This window comes from Aulostomus chinensis, chromosome 10 (genome assembly GCF_037954235.1).
Source record: "Aulostomus chinensis isolate RoL2024-O1b breed Wild chromosome 10, RoL_Achi_v1.0, whole genome shotgun sequence".
Lineage (NCBI taxonomy): Eukaryota > Metazoa > Chordata > Actinopteri > Syngnathiformes > Aulostomidae > Aulostomus > Aulostomus chinensis.
In genome coordinates, this window is record NC_141329.1 from 2853737 (window position 1) to 2876879 (window position 23143).

The 23143-nt window shown below is 46.9% G+C and overlaps 1 protein-coding gene across 2 annotated transcripts in view; it reads right to left on the bottom strand.

The window, feature by feature from the left end:
* The window catches only part of veph1 (ventricular zone expressed PH domain-containing 1), a 69809-nt gene that overhangs the window by 22286 nt on the left and 24380 nt on the right, over window positions 1–23143 (bottom strand). For both annotated transcript variants that reach the window (XM_086215571.1, XM_086215572.1), the window contains exons 5-9: window positions 11997–12160; window positions 9903–10112; window positions 4236–4456; window positions 3321–3527; window positions 724–1082 (exon numbers count right to left, since the gene is read on the bottom strand). In XM_086215571.1, coding sequence (XP_086071697.1) covers window positions 724–1082; window positions 3321–3527; window positions 4236–4456; window positions 9903–10112; window positions 11997–12160 — 1161 coding nt within the window. The remainder of the gene's footprint in view (window positions 1–723; window positions 1083–3320; window positions 3528–4235; window positions 4457–9902; window positions 10113–11996; window positions 12161–23143) is intronic.

Consider the following 23143-nt stretch of genomic DNA (forward strand, 5'->3'; position numbering starts at 1 on the left):
GCATGAGCGAGTAAGAGTTTGTGTCATCCATCATTTCTCTCCGACCACATTTAAAGAAAGACTCTCCCACTCAGGCAGGATTACTGGTCCGGTTGGAGGCGAGTAACTCAAGACGTGCTGGTCACTGGTGCATAGACTGGGTTTGGATAAATGTTTGGCCACTGACAAATTACAGGAGGTTGTCCATTACAGCGAGGGATTTTCCAAAAGACCCTTGTCAACAGGTGGGGAGCACGACGTCCAGCGATGGAACATATCCGGTTTCTGGGACCACCAGTCATCAGCAGGTATTTTGTTCTACATTTTGTGCTTGGAGGAGAAAAGAAGAACATTTCTGCCCTCCAGACGGGATTGAAATCACAGAGCAGCGCAGGCGAGATTAAAATCAAACCAAATAAATCCTGGTTTGATTGTGGCTCAATTAACCGACCCCTACTGAGGACTGCGCAAGGCTGCGTGTTTATGTGCAGATGTGGGGGGTATAAATCTGTTTGCACAGCCACATTGGAGGGGGGGGCTTTCCTCCCTTTGGGGTACAACAGTGATTGAAACATGACTTTGTAAAGTTGATGTGCGAGAGGAGAAGCGGAGGTCTGTTCATCGTTAATCAACATCTGACTGTAATCTCACTGACATTCTTTCAGTCACACAGTCTCTCCCCTCTGGGTCACCGCCCCCTTTTACGGGCCAATTATTGGACAACACCGGGTTTGGTACTGTTACCTTCTATCACACACTGCTCTGGGACGGGGATCTGATGCACCAGGTCTCTACAGAACTCTCGGATCGCCTCCATGTTGTCTCTTAAATGAACGAAGAGTCTGTCAGCTTCGCTCTGCTCCTCCTTGTCCCTGCTTTGACCGCTCACAGCCTCTTTGACCCCTCTGTCTACCCCAACAGTGGCGGGCGTGGGAACATCACTGGTCAGCTTCCTGTCAGGAGGCGGAACTTCCTGGTGCTCCGAATGCTGGTTGGTGCTGGAGAAGATGTTGTCTGGACTGAGCTCCGCCCCCTCCACGTCCTCCGCGGTGTCAGAGTTGATGGAGCGGGAGCGCACAGCATGAAGAGCCAGGCTCTTTGACCTTGAGACAAACAAGCAACAGAATCACAACAACATCCACCACGAATAAAATTAACAGTCATTTTCTTTGCATGATAACTTTTACTGTCAACAGAACCTCTGGGAAGAGAACTGGACATCGCATGGATGGGAAACAGCAGAACCGCCTGGCAGTTCTACTGTGCAATCAAGTAGATCCCAATCCAGAGGAGGCAACTGATCTACTTTTAATTAGGAACATTTTATCACAGTTTTGCTACCTTGAATGAAGAGAAAGAATCTCTCTCTTCTGTTCTTGAACAACGAAAGTCATCAGACCAGAGCTTTGATTTGTTCCCGGTGTGCTCTACACTGACCGTGGTGCTCAGCTTCTCCCAGCTCATTCAGAACCAGCCAAGGGTTCTGAATGTTCTCTGTTCTCTGCAGTGACTGCAGATCGTTTCCGTTTCTGCGGCTCAACTGGAACTTTCCATGTTTGCTGGCTGGAACCGGCTGTTTGCATGATCTCGTGTCTCATATTTAGTCTTGAGTAAGAAAACTAGACAACACATAGAAATACTATTTGTGTAAGAATGACAGAAGTGTAGTATTTCTAGAAAAGTAATTAGAAATTCATGTTCTATTAAATCTGACGTCATGTGACGAAGTAGCTTCTATCGCAACTCAGGCATTTGTGCCAAGCCAAGCCGGCGGCCGCGCTGACATCAGCCATCAGGTCAGGGACACGGTAACCTGCAGCCTAGCTTGGATTATGGAGGATTTTATTATGCTGAGTGGAGGAAGGAAATAAAAATGTAACACAGCTTTCGTTTTAACTCGACTGGACGTTGGCCAGCTTTGAGTCACTGAGACCAACGGCCTTGTAAAACTTCCCTGTCATCAATTACTCAGGATTCTGTTTGTAAAAACAAAAAAATAAAAAAAATCCTGGGAAAGTATTTCCAACAAGTACTAATACTTTTTTTTTTTTTTTTACTTTGTGATACTTTTCATATGAGTTGCAACCTGACTGTGTCAGAGAAGTCGTCAAAGAACTTGTTTGGAAAAGGATGGACGATTTAAAAAAAAAACACTTGGCGTGTGATTGGACGAAGCATCCGTCTGTCACGGCTAACTTCAACCAATCAGATAAGCTAACAGATGAGCCGCCTCAAGCCCGTTGCCATGGTGATAAACCTTTGGTGGCGTTGTTTGCTCATTGTTCAAAGGAGGAATAATCTGCAGTTCGGATGTAACTGATGCACTGACGCTAACACTTCTCGCCGCAGACGCGACCGTTTCTCCCCGAGGGAAGACGCCTCCACCAGGAACTTCTGTGTCTCAGCCCCAAACCAGGAAGTCAGCATAAAATAGACTGCAGGACAAAAACAAAACAAAACAGAAACTCCACTATAAAAATTCTTTTCACGTGCCATGATGGGGGTTTCTGGTTTGTCCTGCAGTTTGCATCGGTTAGTGGGGGTCATAAAGGAATAAAGGGTCAAGAGACGGCTCTGGGAGACGCCATCTTGATTTAAAGATCTTAAGTTGGCCATTACTTAGAGGACTGGGAAGATATCTGTGGAATGCATCTGTATAAACAGGAGTACACAGAGACGTCCAGTTGTGAGGTACATAAACTGTTACTTAATGGTCATGAAGAGAAAATCCTTGTAAACTCCATCACCATGCTGCTCTGACGACAGCTACCAAAGATTGTATACGAGGACGAGATGCTTGACTCACGGTTTTGGCAACACAGATCTGATTCTGACCAAGACACATCAGGAAAAAGGCCTTGTTCACTGCCACGGGAGCAGGATTGTCTTGTTTTAGAGACACGACTCGAAGCCTGAAAAGGTGTTGTTTTGTGTGTGTGTGTGTGTGTGTTTGAGTGAGTGTGTGAGTGAGTGTGTGAGTGAGACTTTAGCTAAACTAGCAGCCTCACAAAGCAAGTAAGCGGTACTGAATTCAGAGTTTGAAGAGAAAAAATGAAGCACAAAGTTTTGGAACAGCGACATGGCAAAGAGCCTGAGGATGCGAGCGGGAGAGGGCTTTGTGTGGCCACACAGGCTGATTCAGCATCAGTGTAACTGCATCTGAGCGTTTCAGCTGTGTTCTGTCTACACCAAATAAAAACTGCATTGTGTTTCTTATTTTCTCTGTTTTCTTTACTACGATGAGGGATTTTCTGTTGATTTGATTAGCAGCAAACGCTCTCGGGGGTTTTCTCCGTCCAGTCTGATCAGTGGAGATGCTCAGCAGAGCCGCCTTCACTAACCTGTTGAATCTCATCTCCCGTCGCTCCTCCCTGACAGCTTGGCTCAGGCTGTAGCGCCGCTGGGGGGCAGGAGAGTCCCCCTCCTCCCCGCCCTCCACCCCCACGTTCTCCTCAAAGGCCTGGATCTTCACCTGCAGCTGCTGCTCGGACCCCCCTCCAACCCCTCGAAGGGATGTGCAGGGAGACGGCGTGCACTCCTCCTCCACCCTGTAATACACATCATTTGAGTGGATTTTTTTTTCATAAGACCCTCTGTTTCTCTTTCTCTCTCTCGATGGCTGGTTCTATTTCTGCAGCCCCCCGCTTGTTTCTACGCCTCTGCTCTCTAACAAAACTGATCCTTCACTCTATCTTTCTCTCCTTCCAAAAATGGACTGTACATCCAACTTGAACAAATACCTCTGTCTGTTTCTTCCATCGCTGCCCCCTGCTTTTTTACAAACAAACCACACTGCTTCTCTCAATATTCCAGCCCGTCTATCTTTCATCCACGAGACCCCAAGCAAAGTCATTGGAAGCCTCCACTCCTGCACACAATGTTCTGGTTCTGCTGAGCTTGTCCTTCCCACACGGCGGCCAGATGAATCCCAGTTCACGGAGCACATGTACACACACACACACGCGCACACATGCGCGCACACACACAACCACACACACACACGCTGACCTTGTGCGTGCTTTAAAATAAATCAGAATCATAAATGGGTGACTAACAAGAGGAATGTTCAGAGGAACAGTGATACTGAGAGGGCCAGACCACGGAGGTACATTTCAACCGCTCCACCTGCTTGGATAGGAATGGAGGAGAGGGTGCATGACCTTTAAACTTTTGTGCAGGTGCATCCATTTTTGCACGTGTGTTCTCAAAGATATCCACCATGAGAGGACCGACAGAAAACCACGTGTTCCTCTAACCTGCAGCACGCGGCGCCACTCTCCTCCAGCCGCCTTCCTAGCAGTCGAGCGATGGCAGTGAAGGAGTTGCTCAGCCTGTAGATGTCCTTCCCGCAGCCTCCCAGTAACGACGGGAACCGGTCGGTCAGCGCCCGGACCTCCAGCAGCAGGGTGTGGTGAAAGGTGTGCTCCATGTTACCAAGCAGGGACACCAGGAAGACCAAAGAGCTGTGAGCATGAGTCTGCAGAGGAGATTTACAGGGAAGATCATGATGGGTGATGCTGCTGCGCTACGGCTTGTTGAGTATGGAAATAAAAAGTGGACTGAGAGTAAACCTTCTTATTTCTAGTAAAAAAAAAGGTTTACTAAACCCGCTATTTTGTAAGTGAAAGCAGGATTCAATAAATCTTGCAGTGTTCAAGGGCAAATTCTTAATAAACCCCGGTTCTCATGACAAAAACGGGTTAAGAATGAAATAAACTTGTTAAAAATCAAACCTGTACTAGTTAGTTCCTTCCTGGAGCGACGAGCAGAACCAAGCGGCGCTCACGCAGCTCCAGCTCACCTCGTAAGGACACAAGAATGCAGCGACTGCACAGTTTGGACACGCTACACACGTCTTCTGTGGGATACGTCATCCACGTGGAGAAGGCGAAACTACCAGAAAAGGTAGTACTAGACTTAATACTTCAACAATATGCCAAAGAAGTATTTAGGAGTTGAAGTACGATGGAAAATCGAAACAGGTGCAGGTTCGGGGGAGGCTGCAGGTACATCGAGCGCCACAGCTCAGACTTTGCATGCTGAGGTTGTTTTACTATTTAAGGACTCGCTGGAAATAAAGATGACACAAACTTTATTTACAGTTTTAAATATTTTGAAGTTACACAGTTTCAAGCCTTCCAGGTATTTCAACCGTCAACCATAATTTTATGAAAAGACCTCAACGCATTGTTGGTTTAATTTGTAATTTATTTGGTGTATTATATGAATGCTGTCTCATTTTAATCTGGTAAAAACTCTTGTGTGATGCTGACATGTTCGCTGTGTATTGCATGTGCAACTTTTGCAACACTTTGTAGCTGCAGTTTTTAAGTCCACAAGTCCATGACTAAAGTCCACGGTTTAGAGTTTGGGGTTTTTTCTTTTTAGAAAGTGAGAAACCAACTCGTTTTCTTCTCACTAACATGTTTTTTTTTTTGTGTCTTTTATTCCTTGTTTGTTCGACTTCTCTGCTTCTTTTGAAGCTTCAATCTGGCAAACAACCACCAGGCTTCTCCTAACGAGCCCCTTGGAGATGCTGCTGGGATGAGCCGTATTTATTCCAGACAATCGTGTTCATCGGGGAGATGATTTCAAAAGTCTAACCTGAAGTGACTTTTCTACAAACATCTTCCTCGTTGAACACACACACACACACACACACACACACACACACACACACACACACACGCCCTCGTTATTCAAACAAACGTGATTCATCCAAGTCATCCCTACGTGAACCTCTGTGACCAGCACTGGTTGGTTTCAAGACTTTTAAAACTCGCTCATGGGTGACAAGCCACCTCGAGTCCACCTGCCACCTGCCACATGTCACCTGTCACCTGCTAGCTACCGCCTGCCACCTGTGCTGGTTTCTGTGTCCACTGTTCTCCATCACATCCTGACGGTTGGATTAGAAAGTTCATCTTCACTTTGTGTTGAAAACTAAATGGTAGTTTAAACTCTCCACCAGCTGCTTTCCGCTTTCTCAGTCACACATGTATAATTTGGGTTGTAGGTCCTAAATATTTTTGACATGTGATCCTCACTTCTCCCCAGAGGAGGTCAAGTTAGTCAGAATCTTACAACATATGAATGTCAAAGCAAATAAACAGCAAAGAGGAGAGAGACTCGTTTTTACGGCAAATATTTGTCTTCGTCGTCTTTCGTCAGCTGTTACAGCGATGGTCTGATCTAGTTTGAGATTCCTCGGCTGGGAGGTGCCGACCACCAGGCTGGGACCCACCGCTCCACCTCCTCAAACATTACACCACCATTCGTGCATCACTGGTCCAATTTCATTTGGACACTCTGGGGTCAGTTTAGAATCAGCACAGCTTAAAATCCTTTGGCTTGTAAAATGTGGCTTTCACAGTTTAAAGGAGTAACTGGAATAACAGCAACGCCGCTGTGATTTAGTGCTGCTCAGCACTGCAGAATCAACAGTTTAGATTTGTGCGAGGGCGACACTTTTGCTGTTTATGTGACGCACTTGAAGCCTGACAGATGTGTGACTTTCCCTGATTTCTCTGATGAACAACTTGATAAATTCAGATCCAACAAGCAATAAATACCCAGAGAACCAGTATAGATCAACTCCTTCAGGAGGTAAAAGAAGCCAGAGAGGGTGTTGTGCAACATAGTTAGAGTGGAGTGCAAATGTGTGTGTGTGTGTGTGTGTGTGTGTGTGTGTGTGTGGGGGGCACAAACAAAAACCCACAGGAGGCACACTCCACTGCCATCATTGAGAGGCCTCTGCAAAGGCATTTCCCAGAAAAAAGATGGCTTATTTTCCAAATGGTTCCAATGTGAAGAAACACAGGACACTAAGGTCTAACCAACAGTGCTTGCGTGTGTGTGTGTGTGTGTGTGTGTGCACAAGTGCGTGTGTGTGTGCACGCGTGTGTGTGTGCATGTGTGTGCTGAGGTTTGAAGGTGTTTCAAATAGACGAGGAGGAGGAAAAGAGTTTGGAGGGGAGGTCGGCCTGGAGTGATATAAAACTTTATTATGATGGTTTCCAGTTAAATGAAATGTGTGTGTGTGTGTGCGCGTGCGTGCGTGAGCTCCCGCGTGCGTGTGTGTGTATTTAGGGGCCAAGAGTCATCCTTTATTTTCCCATTCTGCTAATTTCCCCAAATTGTCGTTAAACTGCCTTAACTGGACCCAGAGGAGAGCAGAGAGTAGGAGGTGTCCTGCTGTCACCTTAAAACACACACACACACACACACACACACACACACACACACACACACACACACACACACACACACACACTACAAGCCAACAGTTGTGTGTGACCTCATCCAGCCGGTTATTAAACAGAGTTACTGCACAACAGAAGTTGAAGTTGAACATTTTTCACCAAATTTAAGATTTGTAACGGTTCAGTTTGGAACGACCGACCCACCAGCGTTTTGAACCATGTGGGACTCTCAGCTTTTTTTATTTTTCAAGTGGTCCACAACATCAAGAGTAGCCACAGTAGTTTCAGTTTTGTTGGATTTACAGAGACACAACAACAACAAAATTGAATGCAGGAACAGAAAAACAGTCTGTTTGTTTCGACGTACGTGTTTATCGACTGTTAACAGACTCACATGCCGGCAGCCTACAAGCCGGCATAAATCCAGCTGGACATTCAAAATACTCACATGGTGGCTACAACCTGCCAGGCACGGAGGTCCAGGATTGATAGTTCAGCCGTGGAAACAATATCAACGTGGTGCACATGAAATATTGCCCCCGTTTGGCTTTTTACTGATCCAGCCAGTTAATCAACCTGAACCGTGAACTGGATGAAGAGCCAGACCAGGAAGGACTGGACAGCACTCAGATTTCCAGTGACTTGGTGCCGTCTCAGGCTGGTACCAGTTATCAAATACACATCTCTGCTTCTGATTTCTATTCCAATCCAACATTTGACAAACCAATGAGGCTCCCTCCGTCCTCTCCACACCCACCCTGTGCAGCTCAGCTGACATCCGATGGACCCTGTAAAGAACTTTAAAATCTGGGTCTGATCTCAGGATATTTTTGGGTTACGCTCTGTTCTTTTCCCCGCGGTGAAAGATTCACTCGTCTTCTTTTACGGCCGTAATATCTTTTTTCAGCCCGTGGAACTGCATGACAGCTTCGCTTATTCATGAAAAGGCTTTGGTCCCAGCCAGAGCCACGTTGAAGGAGATAAAGTCTGCGCACTATAAAAAAAAAAAGAAAAGAGTCTTGTTTTGAGGGAAGGTCAGAGGTCAAAGCTGAATGACAAACAGGTTGTAGCAGCAATGAGAGAGTGGCTCAACAAACAGGCTGCCAGTACGCTGCTCTGGAGGGCTGCTGCTTCTGTACGAGTGTTTGCGCACATTTCAAGCATCTTTTCAATGAGAAAATTTAATCAGGTCAAGCTGCAGGACACTGACACCGCCTTGGTTCAGCGGGGGTTGCCGGATGGTGCCGAGGCTGGCTAGTTAGCTTAGCTTGCAGGAGCTCACATCTCTGGAGACATCTCGCGCTTCCCCACTGCAGACTGGAACAAGACTAACTTGACGGCGGAACATCAGCCATCAGCCATCAGCTGGTCCTCCATCATCCAAGTCAACAGGATTCAAGGCTCAGTTTGGTTCTAAGAAGTGTTCCAGGCAAGGGAGACGTTCTGCAGTGTAAGAACTCTCATGCGTCAGGTCCTGAGGCGAAAGGGGACGAGAAGGGATTCTGACTTCTGGGCCGTAGACACTCACACCAGACACACATCAGAGGTCAGAGAGGAAATGATGGGCCTTTGGTGTGCTACACAGAGTGACAGACTCCAGATGTAGATGCGTGGAAACGAGGTGTTAGCGGAGCAGAAATCAACACAAGAGGGGGTTAAATACTAGGAAGGGAGCTCTCCATCAAAAACCAGGGTGGTGCCCTCTCTGGTGGGACCGTCCAGCGGGCCGGTATCTGAGGACGAAGGCGTAGTGGTACAGAAACACATTTGGAAACTCTTGCCTTCTCCTTCAACTGGGCCCTTGTAGGTTAATTCTGGGGCCTTGGCGCCCCCGTAAGAATTCTTACATAGTTCATCAAATGGTTTGACGTGTCCTGTTGGGTCTCTGGTGGGAGGTTCTGACATTTAGGGACACAAATCATTCTGACACCATTCAGTGAAAGAGAGTATCAGCTGGGTTTTAGTTTTAATTCCTTCACTGCATCAACTACAGGACCAGGATCTGTCAGTCTTTCCCTCATCGTTCCCAGCAAAGTCCCCAGTCCTCACTGGTAATTTCCCACCTCCAACCAGGACGTCAGTTGTCTCTGAACCCTCAGAGGAGCCAGCACGTATTTGTTTAGGACAGATGCGCCCAGCGAACACTGATGCGGGTGTTAGACAGCAGTCAAAACCTCCGGATCCGCCTGGCCGCCCCAGCGTCTAATAGAGTGTGTGTTTAATACTTGGCATGACATCAGAGAGTGAGTCATGTGAGAGTGCGGCCTTCCGTCCTACTCATTAAAATAATCACTCCTGTCTGCTGTAGCACGTGTGAGTGTTGTGTGATGGACAGGCGGAGAGGGAATTAAAAACAACTTTACTATTTTAGCACGATGAGTTTGAGAACTAGCAGCAGGTACAGAGAGTGTGAGTCTGTGTGACAGGCTGGACTGAGGTCAGGGAACTCCGCTCGATTCAGCGTTCCCTCTTTTTCTTCTGCGGCTTGACTGGACTTTGGGAAGAATTGTGAGTTTCCTGTAAGAGATGCGTTGGCGTGCTCGAATGAAAATACGTGTGTTCGTTTGTACTCGTTCCCGTCCCCTCACTGACTTTCAGTGCAGTCATGCACGTCATTTAATTTGAATTCAAACACACTTCTGCTTTCAATATCAGCTGACAATCGTTGCTTCAAAGCTGTGTGTGTTTGTGTTGTTGTTTTTGTTGTGTGTGTGTTTGTACCTCACTGACGATGCCCACAGCACCGTGGATTTTGGCCACATGTCCCAAGAGACCCGGGCATTGTTGTCCCACAGTCCTGAGTGCTGGCAGGAAGCTGACCAGTGAGGAGGGGCTGGCTTGTGACACATCCACCAGTGTGCCCAGTATGGCCTCGGTTAGGGACTGGGTTCCCAAGTAACTAACCAACGCAGGCACCTGCGGGCTCAACATCTGTAGGGAAAGCAAAAATACAATATTTTTGATGACTTTTTTGAATCGAGCAGCAGTAAATTCTGTCATGAAGGGAAATTAAAGATCCAACGGGGAAGCTGGGATGTTAATGTGAGTCACATCTGGAGCTGCAGGTCGATCGTTGGCTTCGTATCGGTTTGTATCAACCAAAGACTTTGCACGCTAAGGGGGCGGGGCCTTAGGTACTCGGATACTCAACTTTTATCATTCAAAATACAGATGGAGATTTTAGCTGTGTGGGTTTTAGCCTCTGTTGCCAAGAAAAGTTGAACCAGCGTGAGATTCCAGAGAAGCGAGCCCCGACGTCACGCCGAGGTAGCCAATCACGCTGGAGCTCGCATGCGACGACGCTGTTGCCTGGGCAGCAGACAACAGCCCGACGGTTTGTTGTTTGATGGCAGGGGGCGTAAAGTTCACAACTTGCGTTACACGAAGAGGCCGAGGAGAACCCAAAAGTGCTGCTGCGCCTGCACTCCGATCACAGCGTTGAGGCTGAGTGCTGCACACAAAACCAGGCGGCGTCAGGCAAAACAAGCGGCGCAGTCTTCTCTCTAACTGTGCCATCAATCTCTGCGTGGTAAATGTAGTCTGTACGGAACACCATCCATCCATCCATCCATCCATCCATCCATCCATCCTTCTATCTGCTGCTCCGATGCTAAACTGACTTGCCTGGGACTTCCCCACTGAAGGACGATTGAAGTTTCATCTTATCTTATATCAAGGCACTTCGGTCATTATTTTCGCAGTAACAACAGCTCTACAGTCCTGTGTTAACGCAATTAAATTGACTACTGAAACAAACAGTGTGTGTGTTTGTGTGTGTGTGTGTGTGTGTGTGTGTGTGTGTGTGTGTGTGTGTGTGTGTGTGTGTGTGTGTGTGTGCAATGAAGGCTGGAGGTGAGAGGGGTGACACTGGGACGGGATGAGCAGTCTGGTGACTGACAATAAACAAAAGCTGGAGTGTAGGACTGTCTGGAAACCCTCTGTGAGAGAACACTTCCTCCTCATTATCTGATCGGGTCACACTGAGCTGCACAAGACTGGACTGGATCAGAGCAAAAATGCCCGCTGCCGCCGCCGCCGCCGCCGCCGCCGCCGCCGCCACTGCCACCACAGGCCCCTCCTGATGCTGATATCAAACATCCACTGACTGTCAGGGGCCATGATGGCAGACACGTTCTTGTGAACAACAGTTTTAGCTGTGATGAAGGAAGCTACAGTCACAGCACAAAAATTTAGAGTGTCTGTATTCAGGGGGGGTTGGGCTTGGGGGGGGGGGGGGATTCCTGAAGATTAGAATAAGTCCAGATGGCTGGTTGTGTTTGTCCATCATGTGAGTGAGACTTTCCATGTTTACCCAACATGTGCTGGTAGGATGGAGGGAATTGCGGCTGAGAAACGGCGCTATTTCCTCACATGAAGTTCTTTTGACGTCACTGCGGGACGTAGTGACTGTGAGAGTTCTGGTGAATTGTGACTCATGAGCTGGGCTGTGAGGCAAAGCCAGGTCGTACATGCCTCTGAGACTCAGTTCTGGTTGGATGGTTCATAATTTAAGGGAAAAAAACAACACGTTTTCAGTCATTACCTACTCACTCTCGTCAATAATGATGGATAATGATAGACAGACGGCTATAAATCGCAGCTTCTTGCCTGACAAAAATAGATGAAAGACTTGGAGTTATAAGTAATAGACCCTTTAGAGTGTCGTGCCGCAAAATATGGCAAACGTGTAATGAGACCGCTTGAAAAGCGACAGCGGAATTTGTGGCAGGATCCAAGTTGGATGAGGAATAATAGAACCAGCTGGTGTGTCTGTCCGCGGCTCAAATACACACAAAATGCTGCACAAATACTCACAAGCGGATGCTGCTCGGCGACCATCTGGACCAGTCTGATCAGGTGTTGTTGCTCTGGAGACTCCAGCTGTGACATCATCGCCGTGAGGTTGCCAAGGTGATGGTGTATGATGTCTGGTTGCCTGGGGTAGACGGAGGGCAGCACACGCAGCAGCATGTGGTTACCTGCAAAGGGAGAAGGAAAGCAAATGGTTTCCCTGAAGATCGGTGAGCAGCCAACCGGCCAGCCTCATCTTCTGTAGTCGTTTTAGTTTCGTCACCCAGCAGGTTCTTGGCTTCACGAGCACGTGTTTTAGCACACGTCACCACGGCCGTTAACCCCCGCTGAACTCAACGCGTTCAGACCAAGATCCCATTAAAACAGTCACGACCCCACCCCCCCCCACCCCAGAGCAATCAGGATGTTGTTTGTTTGTTTGTCAAAACCTCATGAAGATCTCACACGAGGACAAATGACATCACAGTTACAGGCTGTCGAATGCATTTGGTGTCTCACAGTCGCACGAGGGTCCCCGGACTTAAAAAACCGTCCCACCCAGCAAAAACACAACTGACAGCCACTGAAAGATCCCGATTGAGGACTTGCAGCCAGAACAAGTTGAATGCTGCTTCAAGCTGTTGCAGGTGCGTAGCTGAAAGCGCTCACGTCACCTCATACCTGGATGAAAACATCAGGAAGTATCCCAACAGACTCCCAACAATAATCCTCACCCTCTGTCTTTTTTTTAACTTTTGCTGTAAATGTCTTTTCTTTGTTGCGTGGGAGGGGGAACAGAGTCGGTGCTGCACATGACTGGGCACGAAAGCATTCGCCAAAGCAGCCAAACAACACGGCAGCATTACCCAACAGCCTGCGACTCACGTAGAAAACATCTTTAAACGCTTCGCATCACTGAACAAAGACTCTTGTTTGTGAATTTTGGCGCCATTTCAAGATTCAAACAATGGCCTTTGTGTCCCACAGTGAACCAAAAACCAGACAACAACAGATATTACAAATGTCGGCTTGACCACGGAAGGACCGTGACGTTGCAAAGAATAAAGATTGATGTCACAGATGCTGACGGAGGATCTGGGACAAATTACAGGAGGCGCTGATGTTTGGGGAGTGATTAAGTGGTGTTTGATTGAATTTCCACGCTCTGCTGAACAGATGGGACCCTTGATAGTAACACAAATAGAAAGACTCACATCTGAAGGATGGAGGAATAAATGGGATGTCTCTGTTTGACGCCATTAAGATATATTTCACACCGCAATACTTGGTGCTATAGTAGGTCGGTTTGAATTCCGGGTAGCTCAGTTACCAAGACAGGGAGTCCGGTCTTCTTCTCAGGACCAGGTTGTGAACTCAGTGTGAACTGAACTTTGAGCTAATTCTTGTAAAGTGTGAAGTTGGGGTATCAGAATCAAAATCAGGCAGGAAAAAAACTGGCATCAACCAAAGAAATCACGTCTATAAAGAAACCTCAGATCAGAGTCACGTATATTTCTGGGGATTATCGCCGAATTCGATCAAATCTCTCAGCGGCGATCTGGTGACACGGTTTCAAAACATCAGGTGATCCGCAGCTGTACATCATCTTGAACACAGGCGACGTGTCGAAAGACGCAAGTTTAATGTTGGGACAGACGAAGAGGAGCGACGTGAAAAGGCAGGACAGCGGCGAGCGGCGAGTCGCTCAGAGCAGGGGGCCCCTCCTCAGGGGGCTCCCGGCAGCTCCAGGAGGACATCGTGGAGAACAGAACCAATGTGTACGCTGTGGCTCAGAGATGCAGTATTTTTGGGGGGGGGGGGGAATTTTACTGTTTTCCCTACTTTCTAAGAGCTGGTGGAGTCCTTGTGTGCTCGGTGACTCTGAAGGTATGTAAAACAGCAATATTAGGCTTAAACAGTTGAGCTCAAATAACATAATAAAGATCCTCTACAAACCAAACTGTAAGAAATGTGAGGGGGGGGGGGCGAGGGGCCACCGACTCAGACTTTGAAAGCCCCGGATGCACAGGAGGGATCTCGTGTCTCTTACCTTTACTGAACACTACACGCCCGTCTCTACACTTAAGACACAAATCATCATAAAAATGAAAAGAAAGCTGCTGACAATCATAAAGCGGAGCTCGGAACGTTTACAGGGCCGCTCAGAGGAATGTTAACAGGCTGCAGCAGACAAGGTCCTGCAGGATTTATGGAGGTTTAGCACACTCAGGCCCTCCACTGTACCCTCAGCCACGTAAACATCTAAACACATGGGGAACATGTGTGAGACACACCTCTTTTTGTTTTAGGTTTTACTGATTCTGACTTTATAGAGTGTGGAGAGTGTCTGTATCTCCCAACTGGCAGGTTTGACCTTCGCCGTCTCATTCCAGCAAACACCCAACCCGTCATTATGACCTACAAATCTCACTGAAACATCCTGTAATGACCTTCGGCTCTTTAGCACACAAAGACGGCATTTTTTTGAGGCTGCTCTGACATTTTCCTTGCAGAAAAGAATGAATCTGATGACTGTGAAACCACCGCTGACAGAAGAAAGACTTTCTCTCTGTGTGTAGATGTCCAAAGGTCACATTAGAATTGTGTAGGGGGAGCTGCAATAACAGCATATTAATGCAATACAAAGCTTTGGGATTATTTTCTTTGTTCCTCCTGCATTAAAATGTCAGTGCAAGATGCTTCCATAAACTCCCCAGAGCGCAGTAAAACAGCCTCCATCATGGGAACATGATTTTCACATTGTGTCTTCACTGCAGGGCAGGCGTGGTAAATGGTTGTGGTAACAGAACCATTACAAACCACAGCAATGACAAAACCAGAAACTGGAGGCTGAGCTGCCAAAAGTGAGTCTGTGCAACGAACCCGAAGCAGCTCCCTGCAAATCGAAACGATGTCGATGTGTAGTTTATTTTCATAACCTCATTTTCAGAAACACATCTTGCAAGTGCTTGTTTTTCCAAGGTTACAAAAACCCCCACCAAAGAGTTACAAAAAGTTTACACGCACAGTTAAATTGAGCTGCGGTTGAAGCGCGATTGATCCATTTGATTTTTACGCGTAATTCACAATTTAAAAATCCATTTTTAATGCTGAATCAGCTTAAAATGACGGAGAGCAGTTACGGGACGACTCTGGCAAATTAGTTTAAGAAACGTTTGAAAGGGAACAACAGGAGGTTTAAATGAGAATTTACCTTTTCAAGCTGCCTCCAACTGAACATGAGAAGGCAGCTACTGTTTGCGTTTTATACTTCAGTCAGTAGGAAAGGAACCTCCTGCGCTGGAGTTCTCCTGCCCGCCACCAGAGGAGTCGATGTGTTTTTGTTTTGACTCTGTTGCTGCAGTACTGCATGAAAAACCCATTTGTTTTATTGGTTTATTTCGAACGGGTCACTCACACTGTAAACAACTGCTACTGGTCTGAGAAGAGTCATATCCTGAATGAGCATCCCTATTAGCATGCTAACACGTGTTAGCACTAAACACAAATCCAACTGTGGCTGTAGGGTATGGGATTAGTGGTACAAGTACATGATCGTAAACCAAGTATTACACGGACTGAAAAGTTTTTGCAGTTTCTCCGGGGAAGGATACGAATGTCTGTGCTCAATTTCATGGTAATTCATCCAATTACTGTTGTACTTTGCTTAAAACCACAAATGTCAAGATCCTGATGGCTCAGACAGAATCACCTGGGTAACATGAGTTATCGGACCAGTTTGATTTATGTACATTTACTCATTACTTTCCGAGTCCTACTTCAGGGGAGACACAGGCCTCCTGGTTTCCAACACAAACTCTTACGTCAAGGATCAGCACATATGACATCCAGAGGGTCTCTCTGAGTGGCTCCATGACCTAAACGTGTTCTGAGGCTTCCAACACACATGTATGTTTCTCCCGATAGTCGTATATCAGCCAGCTTGAAAGACCTCAGGCGAGTGAGTGTGGAGCGCAACTATCCAACTAAAATATAAGAGAGGGGAGACAAAGCTCTCCCGGGGGGCCCGTATCTCTGGGATCCTGTGAATTGTTCTCATGTGAGAGAATTCCTCCGTCCGGCACAGTGAAAACAGAGAATTCACATTCAACAGGACGGTCCAGCTCTCTGGAGGACGTCCAGGAGACATGAAAATAGAATCATGTAAGGATTCTCATCACATGACTCACAGTGTCTCATGCTTTAAAAAATAATGAGTCGTTAAAATCGCTGTGGCTCAGCTGGTCCAATGTGTCCCACTGCAGTTCATAGAGGCGTTTAAATCACGTAGCGATGCTGCCTTTTCACCCAGAAAACTTCTCTCTTTGTGTCTGCGGGGGAGAAACGACCTCCTCCTCAGTGATGCTGCAGTCGAGACAGAAGCAGAATCATTACTCAGCACCTCCCACACTAACTGCTGAGTCAGCAGAGCTGGAACAATGGTCAACACATCTGCAAGATCAGTTACTCCCCCTTTACTGCCAGTGTGTTATTCCACACTCCAGCACTGACTTCCTGTGAGGTGCACATTCTTCCTGCACCAGTGGCCAGCAGAAACAATTGTTGTTAGCAATTGAACATTCTACAATTAACCTTTCAGAAAAGATGGAGGTGTTGGAGCAGGACAGAAAGCTAATGCACGATAGCTTGTGTTGTTCTGGGTTTGAGGAATCCCACGCGGACCAGGAGACGACTTCCTGCAAACGCGTTCGAGCTGCCGTTGCAGCGGGTGGAGGCGACACTAGCAACCGTACAACTCAACGGATCAACAGACAGCAATCAAAAGACTGGATCCAAGGTTCGTCTCAGCCGTCCCAACATTCCTGCTGCAACAACAAAAAGTCACACACTGTGAATAACTTGAAAAGTACAGTGACATACATTCATGGTCGCACTGCCCAGCAGTGATTGAGGCCTTCGGAGAGATACTGAACGCGTGAACGCTTCGGATGAGTAGACTGGCACCTTGCGTGGTAGAAGAGGTGAATGAGAAATCTACGAGTGTCTTAAAGGCAGAAAAGTGCTCAAATCTGCTGCTGAACATCAAGCAGCAAAATACTTTGTACATTTATCCGTCTAAAGAGGTAAACGTGTCTGGTACACTAAGAATAAATCTCCTTTACCAACATACACGAAGAATCCTAAAAATATTCAACTCCACGGTGAGAAGATGCGCAATCGCCACCCGACTCCTGACCTCTGCGCCCCCCAACACTCCTCTACTCGTCTTCATTTCCTTCCAGCAGCTTCACCGACTGTCAGGTAACGTTTTTCCTTTTGGCAGAAACTCACGACTGACAGCCGCTTGACTTCTCTGAGGAATCTCAGATAGGAGGAAGTTTTGAAGTGATATTTCAGTATAACTACATCAGAATAAGACCCATCCATCCAAGGAAGGGAGCACAACGCATAAATACAAATAGTCACACTTAAACGTCATCACATACTGAGGAGATGTGCCGGTCTGTCAGTAGCACCGTGTATTTCAGATACCCACAGATGGCAGCCACATGTGAAAATGCTCACATCCTGTTCATATCTGACAATAACGAGCATCTTGATTTATCCGTCACTGGTGGACGGCTGTCAGAGCCGTTCCCTCGACCAATCAGATCAGAGGCAGAAACCAGTCAGTGAAAGAGCAAAAAACATCTTTAAAACATTCTTTAAACATCTTCTCTGGTGGACAGCACGGTGGCCCCCCATCAAGAAGGTTGTGGGTGGAGCCCCGGCTGCAGCTCGGGGTCTTTCTGGGTGAGTCTCCATGTTCTCCCTGTTCCTGCTGGGTTCTCTCTGGTACTCCAGCTTCCTCCCTCAGTCCAAAGACATCAAGAGGGACCAGGTTAATCCAGACTCTAAATTGACCGTAGGCGTGGCTGGGAGAGCCAATGGTTGTCTGTCTCTATGTGTTGGCCCTGCCACGGACTGGTGACCTGTCCAGGGGGAAGGCTGCTGGGATAGGCTCCACCCCCCACCACCCTGAACAGCATAAGAGGTAGAAAATGGATGGATGGTTAGATGTTCTCTCCTGTCCTGATAGACTGAAGCTACAGGAGTAGCTGTGCTAGTCTCACATTATCATTATTATATTCATGTTGCTAAACCAGTCACTACGTTTCAAGTCGAAATGTTTTTCCTGCCAGAAAACATACGCAGGAATAATAACTCAGCCGCTGAAGACGAGGAGAACGAGTACAATGTTTAACACGGCAAGTATCTTAGACTTTGAATGGGTTTCACTGTTTGCAGTAGTTATAATTCTTTTAGTACTATTTATATACTCGTACTCTAATGACTGATGAGCAAGGATGGATGTAGTAATCTGCTCTGCTCCGACTATGAACACGCCGAGCAGTGATGTCACAGCACACACCCCCAGGGTGTGACTCCCGCAAGGTGATAAACAAAGCCACTGCAAGTCAGCTAATCATGAAGTTCCATCAATCTGTTGCATCATTTCCTTTCCTCTGTATTAAACATGTAAGTGAGCTCAGAGGCAGATAGTAAAGTCTGGGAGAACTCAGGGAAAACTAGATGACAGTTTTAATTACTGCAATGAAGTACGAGGTCCAGTACGGCTGTCGGCCCTTTTTTTTTAATTTTATTTTGCTCGGTTTTTGTTCGGCTGTTTGAATGGAAAAGCTGGGCTGCCCTGAAAACAAGTGAACGAGTGTGTGTGTTTCTGTAGGCATTCAAGAGAGAAAGAAAGAGAGAGAAAGAGACACAATGAAAGAGACAAAGGCAGCCAGAGTGATAGAGCGAGGGAGGGGGATAAGAGGGGGCAAATCCTAAAATCCCATGAGGAAGTTATTACGTCCATCTCCTTGACAGCACACACACACACACACACACACACACACACACACGATAATATACAATCCACGCTCATTTGATACTGATACACAGGCAGAATTAACACACATGTTGATGTAGACAAATAAAGACAAAGCCAGAGAACAATAAACCCATTTAGAAATCCCTGACGCCTTGGTTCCATTCAAACTTCCCTCACTCACACACACACACACACACACACACACACACACACACACACACACACACACACACACACACACACACACACACTTCTGCATGGGGCATAAATCAGGAAAGTCTGTTCTCCTCTTCCATTACCTGTTTCCCCCTCTCGCGAGCTGCAGGAATATCTGATTACGACATGAAGGCTCCCACCAACGACGCATGACTCACTGCTTCGCTCGCAGCCTACGTGCTGCTCGTGCATTTTCTGAATTTGTTTGAGCCGAATGTTGTTTTCACAAGGACAGACATTTTCAAACATTTCCTCAGGGTTACGTCAGAGAGTTAAGGTTAATGTAAGGCACAGTTTGGGGTTACACTGCATGGAAAAAGGAGATTTTCGCCTGTAAGCGATGGGTGGGATGTGGCCGTGTGAGTACAAGTAAATGTCTGTTAACGGGGTGCAGGGAGGCTTCCACGTGTACACAGGAAACTGTGACCTATAAAATGCAAATCAGATGGAAGAGGACGTCCTGGATGGCTTCTATCAGTCTGTACATGAAGCCACTCACTGCCATGACTGCCCTTGACCCCCTCCTGGAGTATAGAATTGAAGTTGAACATGTATTTCTGCAGAACTCTCTTTTATCAGACCATCAATTATAGCATCAATCATCAATTTGTACGACTGGACTATACACCCCTAAGGAAAACTGCATTTTCTAGATTTAAAGGCCCACTCCAATGGAAATCATGTTTTGCATGTTGTTCACATGTTAATGTGGCATTTTTCTGACACTAGAGGACGTATCCTGAGAGAAACAAGTTCAAAATTGCATGTCTGAGTATCTCTGCATTCAAATCGCTGTGAACCAATGGCAGACCCTAACAGGCAGGCTCAGGCAGACTGGCTTTCACATGTCCCAAAGGCACTGGGTTGGCCAGAAGTTCCGCCCACTCAGACTCTGAAGAGCAGGGAAGATGATGGAGGATCCACATATATGTGCTGTAGCAGGTTGCAACGCTTAGGAGAAAGATTATGGTATTAGCTTTCATAATGTTCTGAACAAGTGCAAGGCAATGGATGCGGTTTCTTGGTCATAGCAACATAAGGAACCACACGTTGGCTTGCAGTCAACACTTCACGTGTCCCACCAACTGGCAGCAGACAAAAATGGGCTTCACCAGGAAGTTAAATTTGAACCCGAATGCTGTGCCTTCCATCAAGACACCATCAAGGGGACAGCCTGTGTCTTTACCAGCAGGTTCATTATTCTGTCCATGCTAATAATTCAACCGATGCCCACGTGGTCCTAACCAGGTGACCCACCGTCGGGGGGGCCCCCAAAGGATGCATCGGGCAACCGGCCATCGTCTTCCTGATCGCCAACCACCCCAGAACGAGACTGAGACGTCCCATACGCCCCAGCGGTCTTGCCATGGAGCCCACCACCGCGTCCCGTCCCTCAGAAGAGTAAATCAAACACTTGCACTCTCAAACCCTGACATTCCATTCATGCGCTTCTTTTAAAATGTCGATGTTGTGTATGACCTGCCCAGTATTTTTTTTTTTTAAGTGTTTGTCCTTTTGCCAACAATTCTGCAGAATCTCAGGAAATTACTGACAGGCTGTTTAACAATTTCCAAACAGATTGTCAGAGAAATTATTTGTGAGATCTGTTGTAACCCGAGTTATCAAAACAAGTGTGTAAGGCCATGTTTGAAAATCACTGCGGGGGGGAAGATCAGCTGACTAACGACTGCCTGTTTTTCTTGTTTAAGAATGAAATGCAATTACAGCAGCGTGACAGAGAATGACATCAAAGCCAGCATTAGGGATTCTCTTTGCAAGGCTTTTGAATTGACACTTGGAGGCGAAAGCATGGAGCCCATCTACTCCAGAGGACTCGTGGAGATGGTGACATTCAAGGTGAAGACAAGCGTGAACAGGAATCTCGACGAAACCTTTGCCACACAGTCAGATATGTTGGCTGGGTCCGACCCATATGAAGAACTCGAAATGTCGTGTATTATTTTCTACACGATTCAAATTCTGAAGAGGCGCACGCAAGGAATGAAGTTAATTCTAAGTGAAGCAATCAAGGAAGGTTATTGCTCTCAGCTCGCCAATCAAGACCCTACGGATGAAGGCACAAAGGGTTACCGCACAAAGGGTGCTGAAATCGGTCAAGGTCGGGTTTCCTCTCCTTTGGATAAGTACTTCCACCAATCATATGATGAACTAAACAGCCATGCTGCTCCCTATCATACATATGGGGACTCCAGCACAGAGGGCACTCCATTCAGATACGCTTGTGCCCCCGATCATGCCAAAGAGAGCTCTGGCACAGTGGAGGATGAGTTCAGTCCTGCGGCGGCGTTGTCCCAAACAGAGAAATACAGTCTCGCTGCGCTTCTCTTGAAGCTGCTACGGCACGTCATCCGGTCCACTGACATTTTAATTGTTAATCTGGACTTTGAATGGATGCTGAAACAGCTGATCATCACGACTGTGAGACAAATTGGTTGCAGTGTCCCTGAAGCTATTGTAGACCTTCACATGCCCATCTACAAGAGACTCTGCCAGCACTATGGATCCAAGAAGCTTTTGCAGGTTGCCTTGAAATCAGATGAAGTGGCTTTTATTGAAACTGTTGCCATGGCATTGAAGGCCCAGCTACAGAAACCCAGAAAGCTCAACTTTATTCAAAAACTTAAAAGACTTTTTTCAAAAGAGGAGCCCAATGGTCCGTTAAGCCTGTAAAGCCTCTCTGGATACCGGACCAACACCGGGGACCATCCTAACACCGCCACAGAGCGTTCAACCATCAGCAGGATTCTTTGAAAGTGGTTCAGCTGAGGTTTAAGGGCCTGGCTCACAGGAAGACGAGACTGGGTGAAACCTGGTAGAGGACTTGTCCCGGGTCACCGAGCCAAAATTTTGCAGCCAAGTTGTTGCACTGTATAGTACAGGGGTACACTTCTTGTCAAGCTCGTTTTTGACAGGTCTGACCTCGGGTTGACCCGAGGTCATCCAATGAAATGTTGCCATGTCATGAGTAGGCAGTACCTTGGACCCTCCCCTCTTTCCATGTTTTCCCCTGCCCCTTGGGTGTTTTTTTTCCTGTTCCAATGAGGTATTGCTTCATCAAGATAGGCGGTCTTTCATATTTTCCATGAGGGAGGAGAAAGACAAGGAGGAGCAGGAGAAAAAAATTCCCACAACCCCTTAACTAGCCTCATTGCACCTCCCATTCCAAGCTACACCTCCCTTCCGGTCTTATAAAGAAGGCAATCATCACCACTGCTGGACTCCACATTCAGCACTACAAGGCGGACGGTTCTGCATTGTTAGAAATGGACTCTACATTTCAGCATAACGAGGAGGACGGTTGGTCAGGGGAGCGCTCGGTGGCCGAGACACCTCCTTGTTCAGAGGAGGAGGAGGACTGTACTAGAGACCCTGCTGATGACCCCGAAGAGGACCAGGTTGACAGTTGGACCTCTTCAGTCCACATCAATGCTGTCAAATCAGCCATTTATCATCTGCTCAACAAACTCACCCACAATTATTGTATCGACCGGTGCCAGGGGTCTAAGACCCATCATCCCAGCCAGAGACAGCTGGAGTGTCTGGAGGTCACTTTTATCAGCTGATGACAAGACTCCTCACTCCCTGTTTTATTCATCCATTCAAGGTCTGCCGATTGCCTGCAGAGACTCTCCTGCATGAACTGAAATCGGTCAAGAACATTTTTTGATGCTATCACCGATGCTTACGATGATCTGGTGGGGAAAGATGTGGTGAAAATCAGACAACAGTGGCTGGTCGCTGAATGCGATGGCGGAGACTGTTAAACCTTGGAGTCAGAGAAGAAAACAAAATAAAAAAAACCTTAAAAAGACAAAAGTTTTGTATCCGTTTTCTGAGTTTGTCACTTTTTTTTTAAATCATGCATCCTGTTTGTCTATTTTTTTTAAATCATGTATGATGTTTTTGAGCTTTTATTTTGTTGGCATATTAAAAACAAGTATTGGGGGAAAAAAGTCCTTGCGCTCTCTTTCTGAAAGGTTTAAAAGCCTGCTCACGCAGAACGGTCGTGCAGATCATGTTTCATCAAAAACAGGTCGGCCGGTAGGTTTGGAGGTGAAGAGCGACTCCGTAAAGGCGTAGAAGATGAAACAGGTAAAAA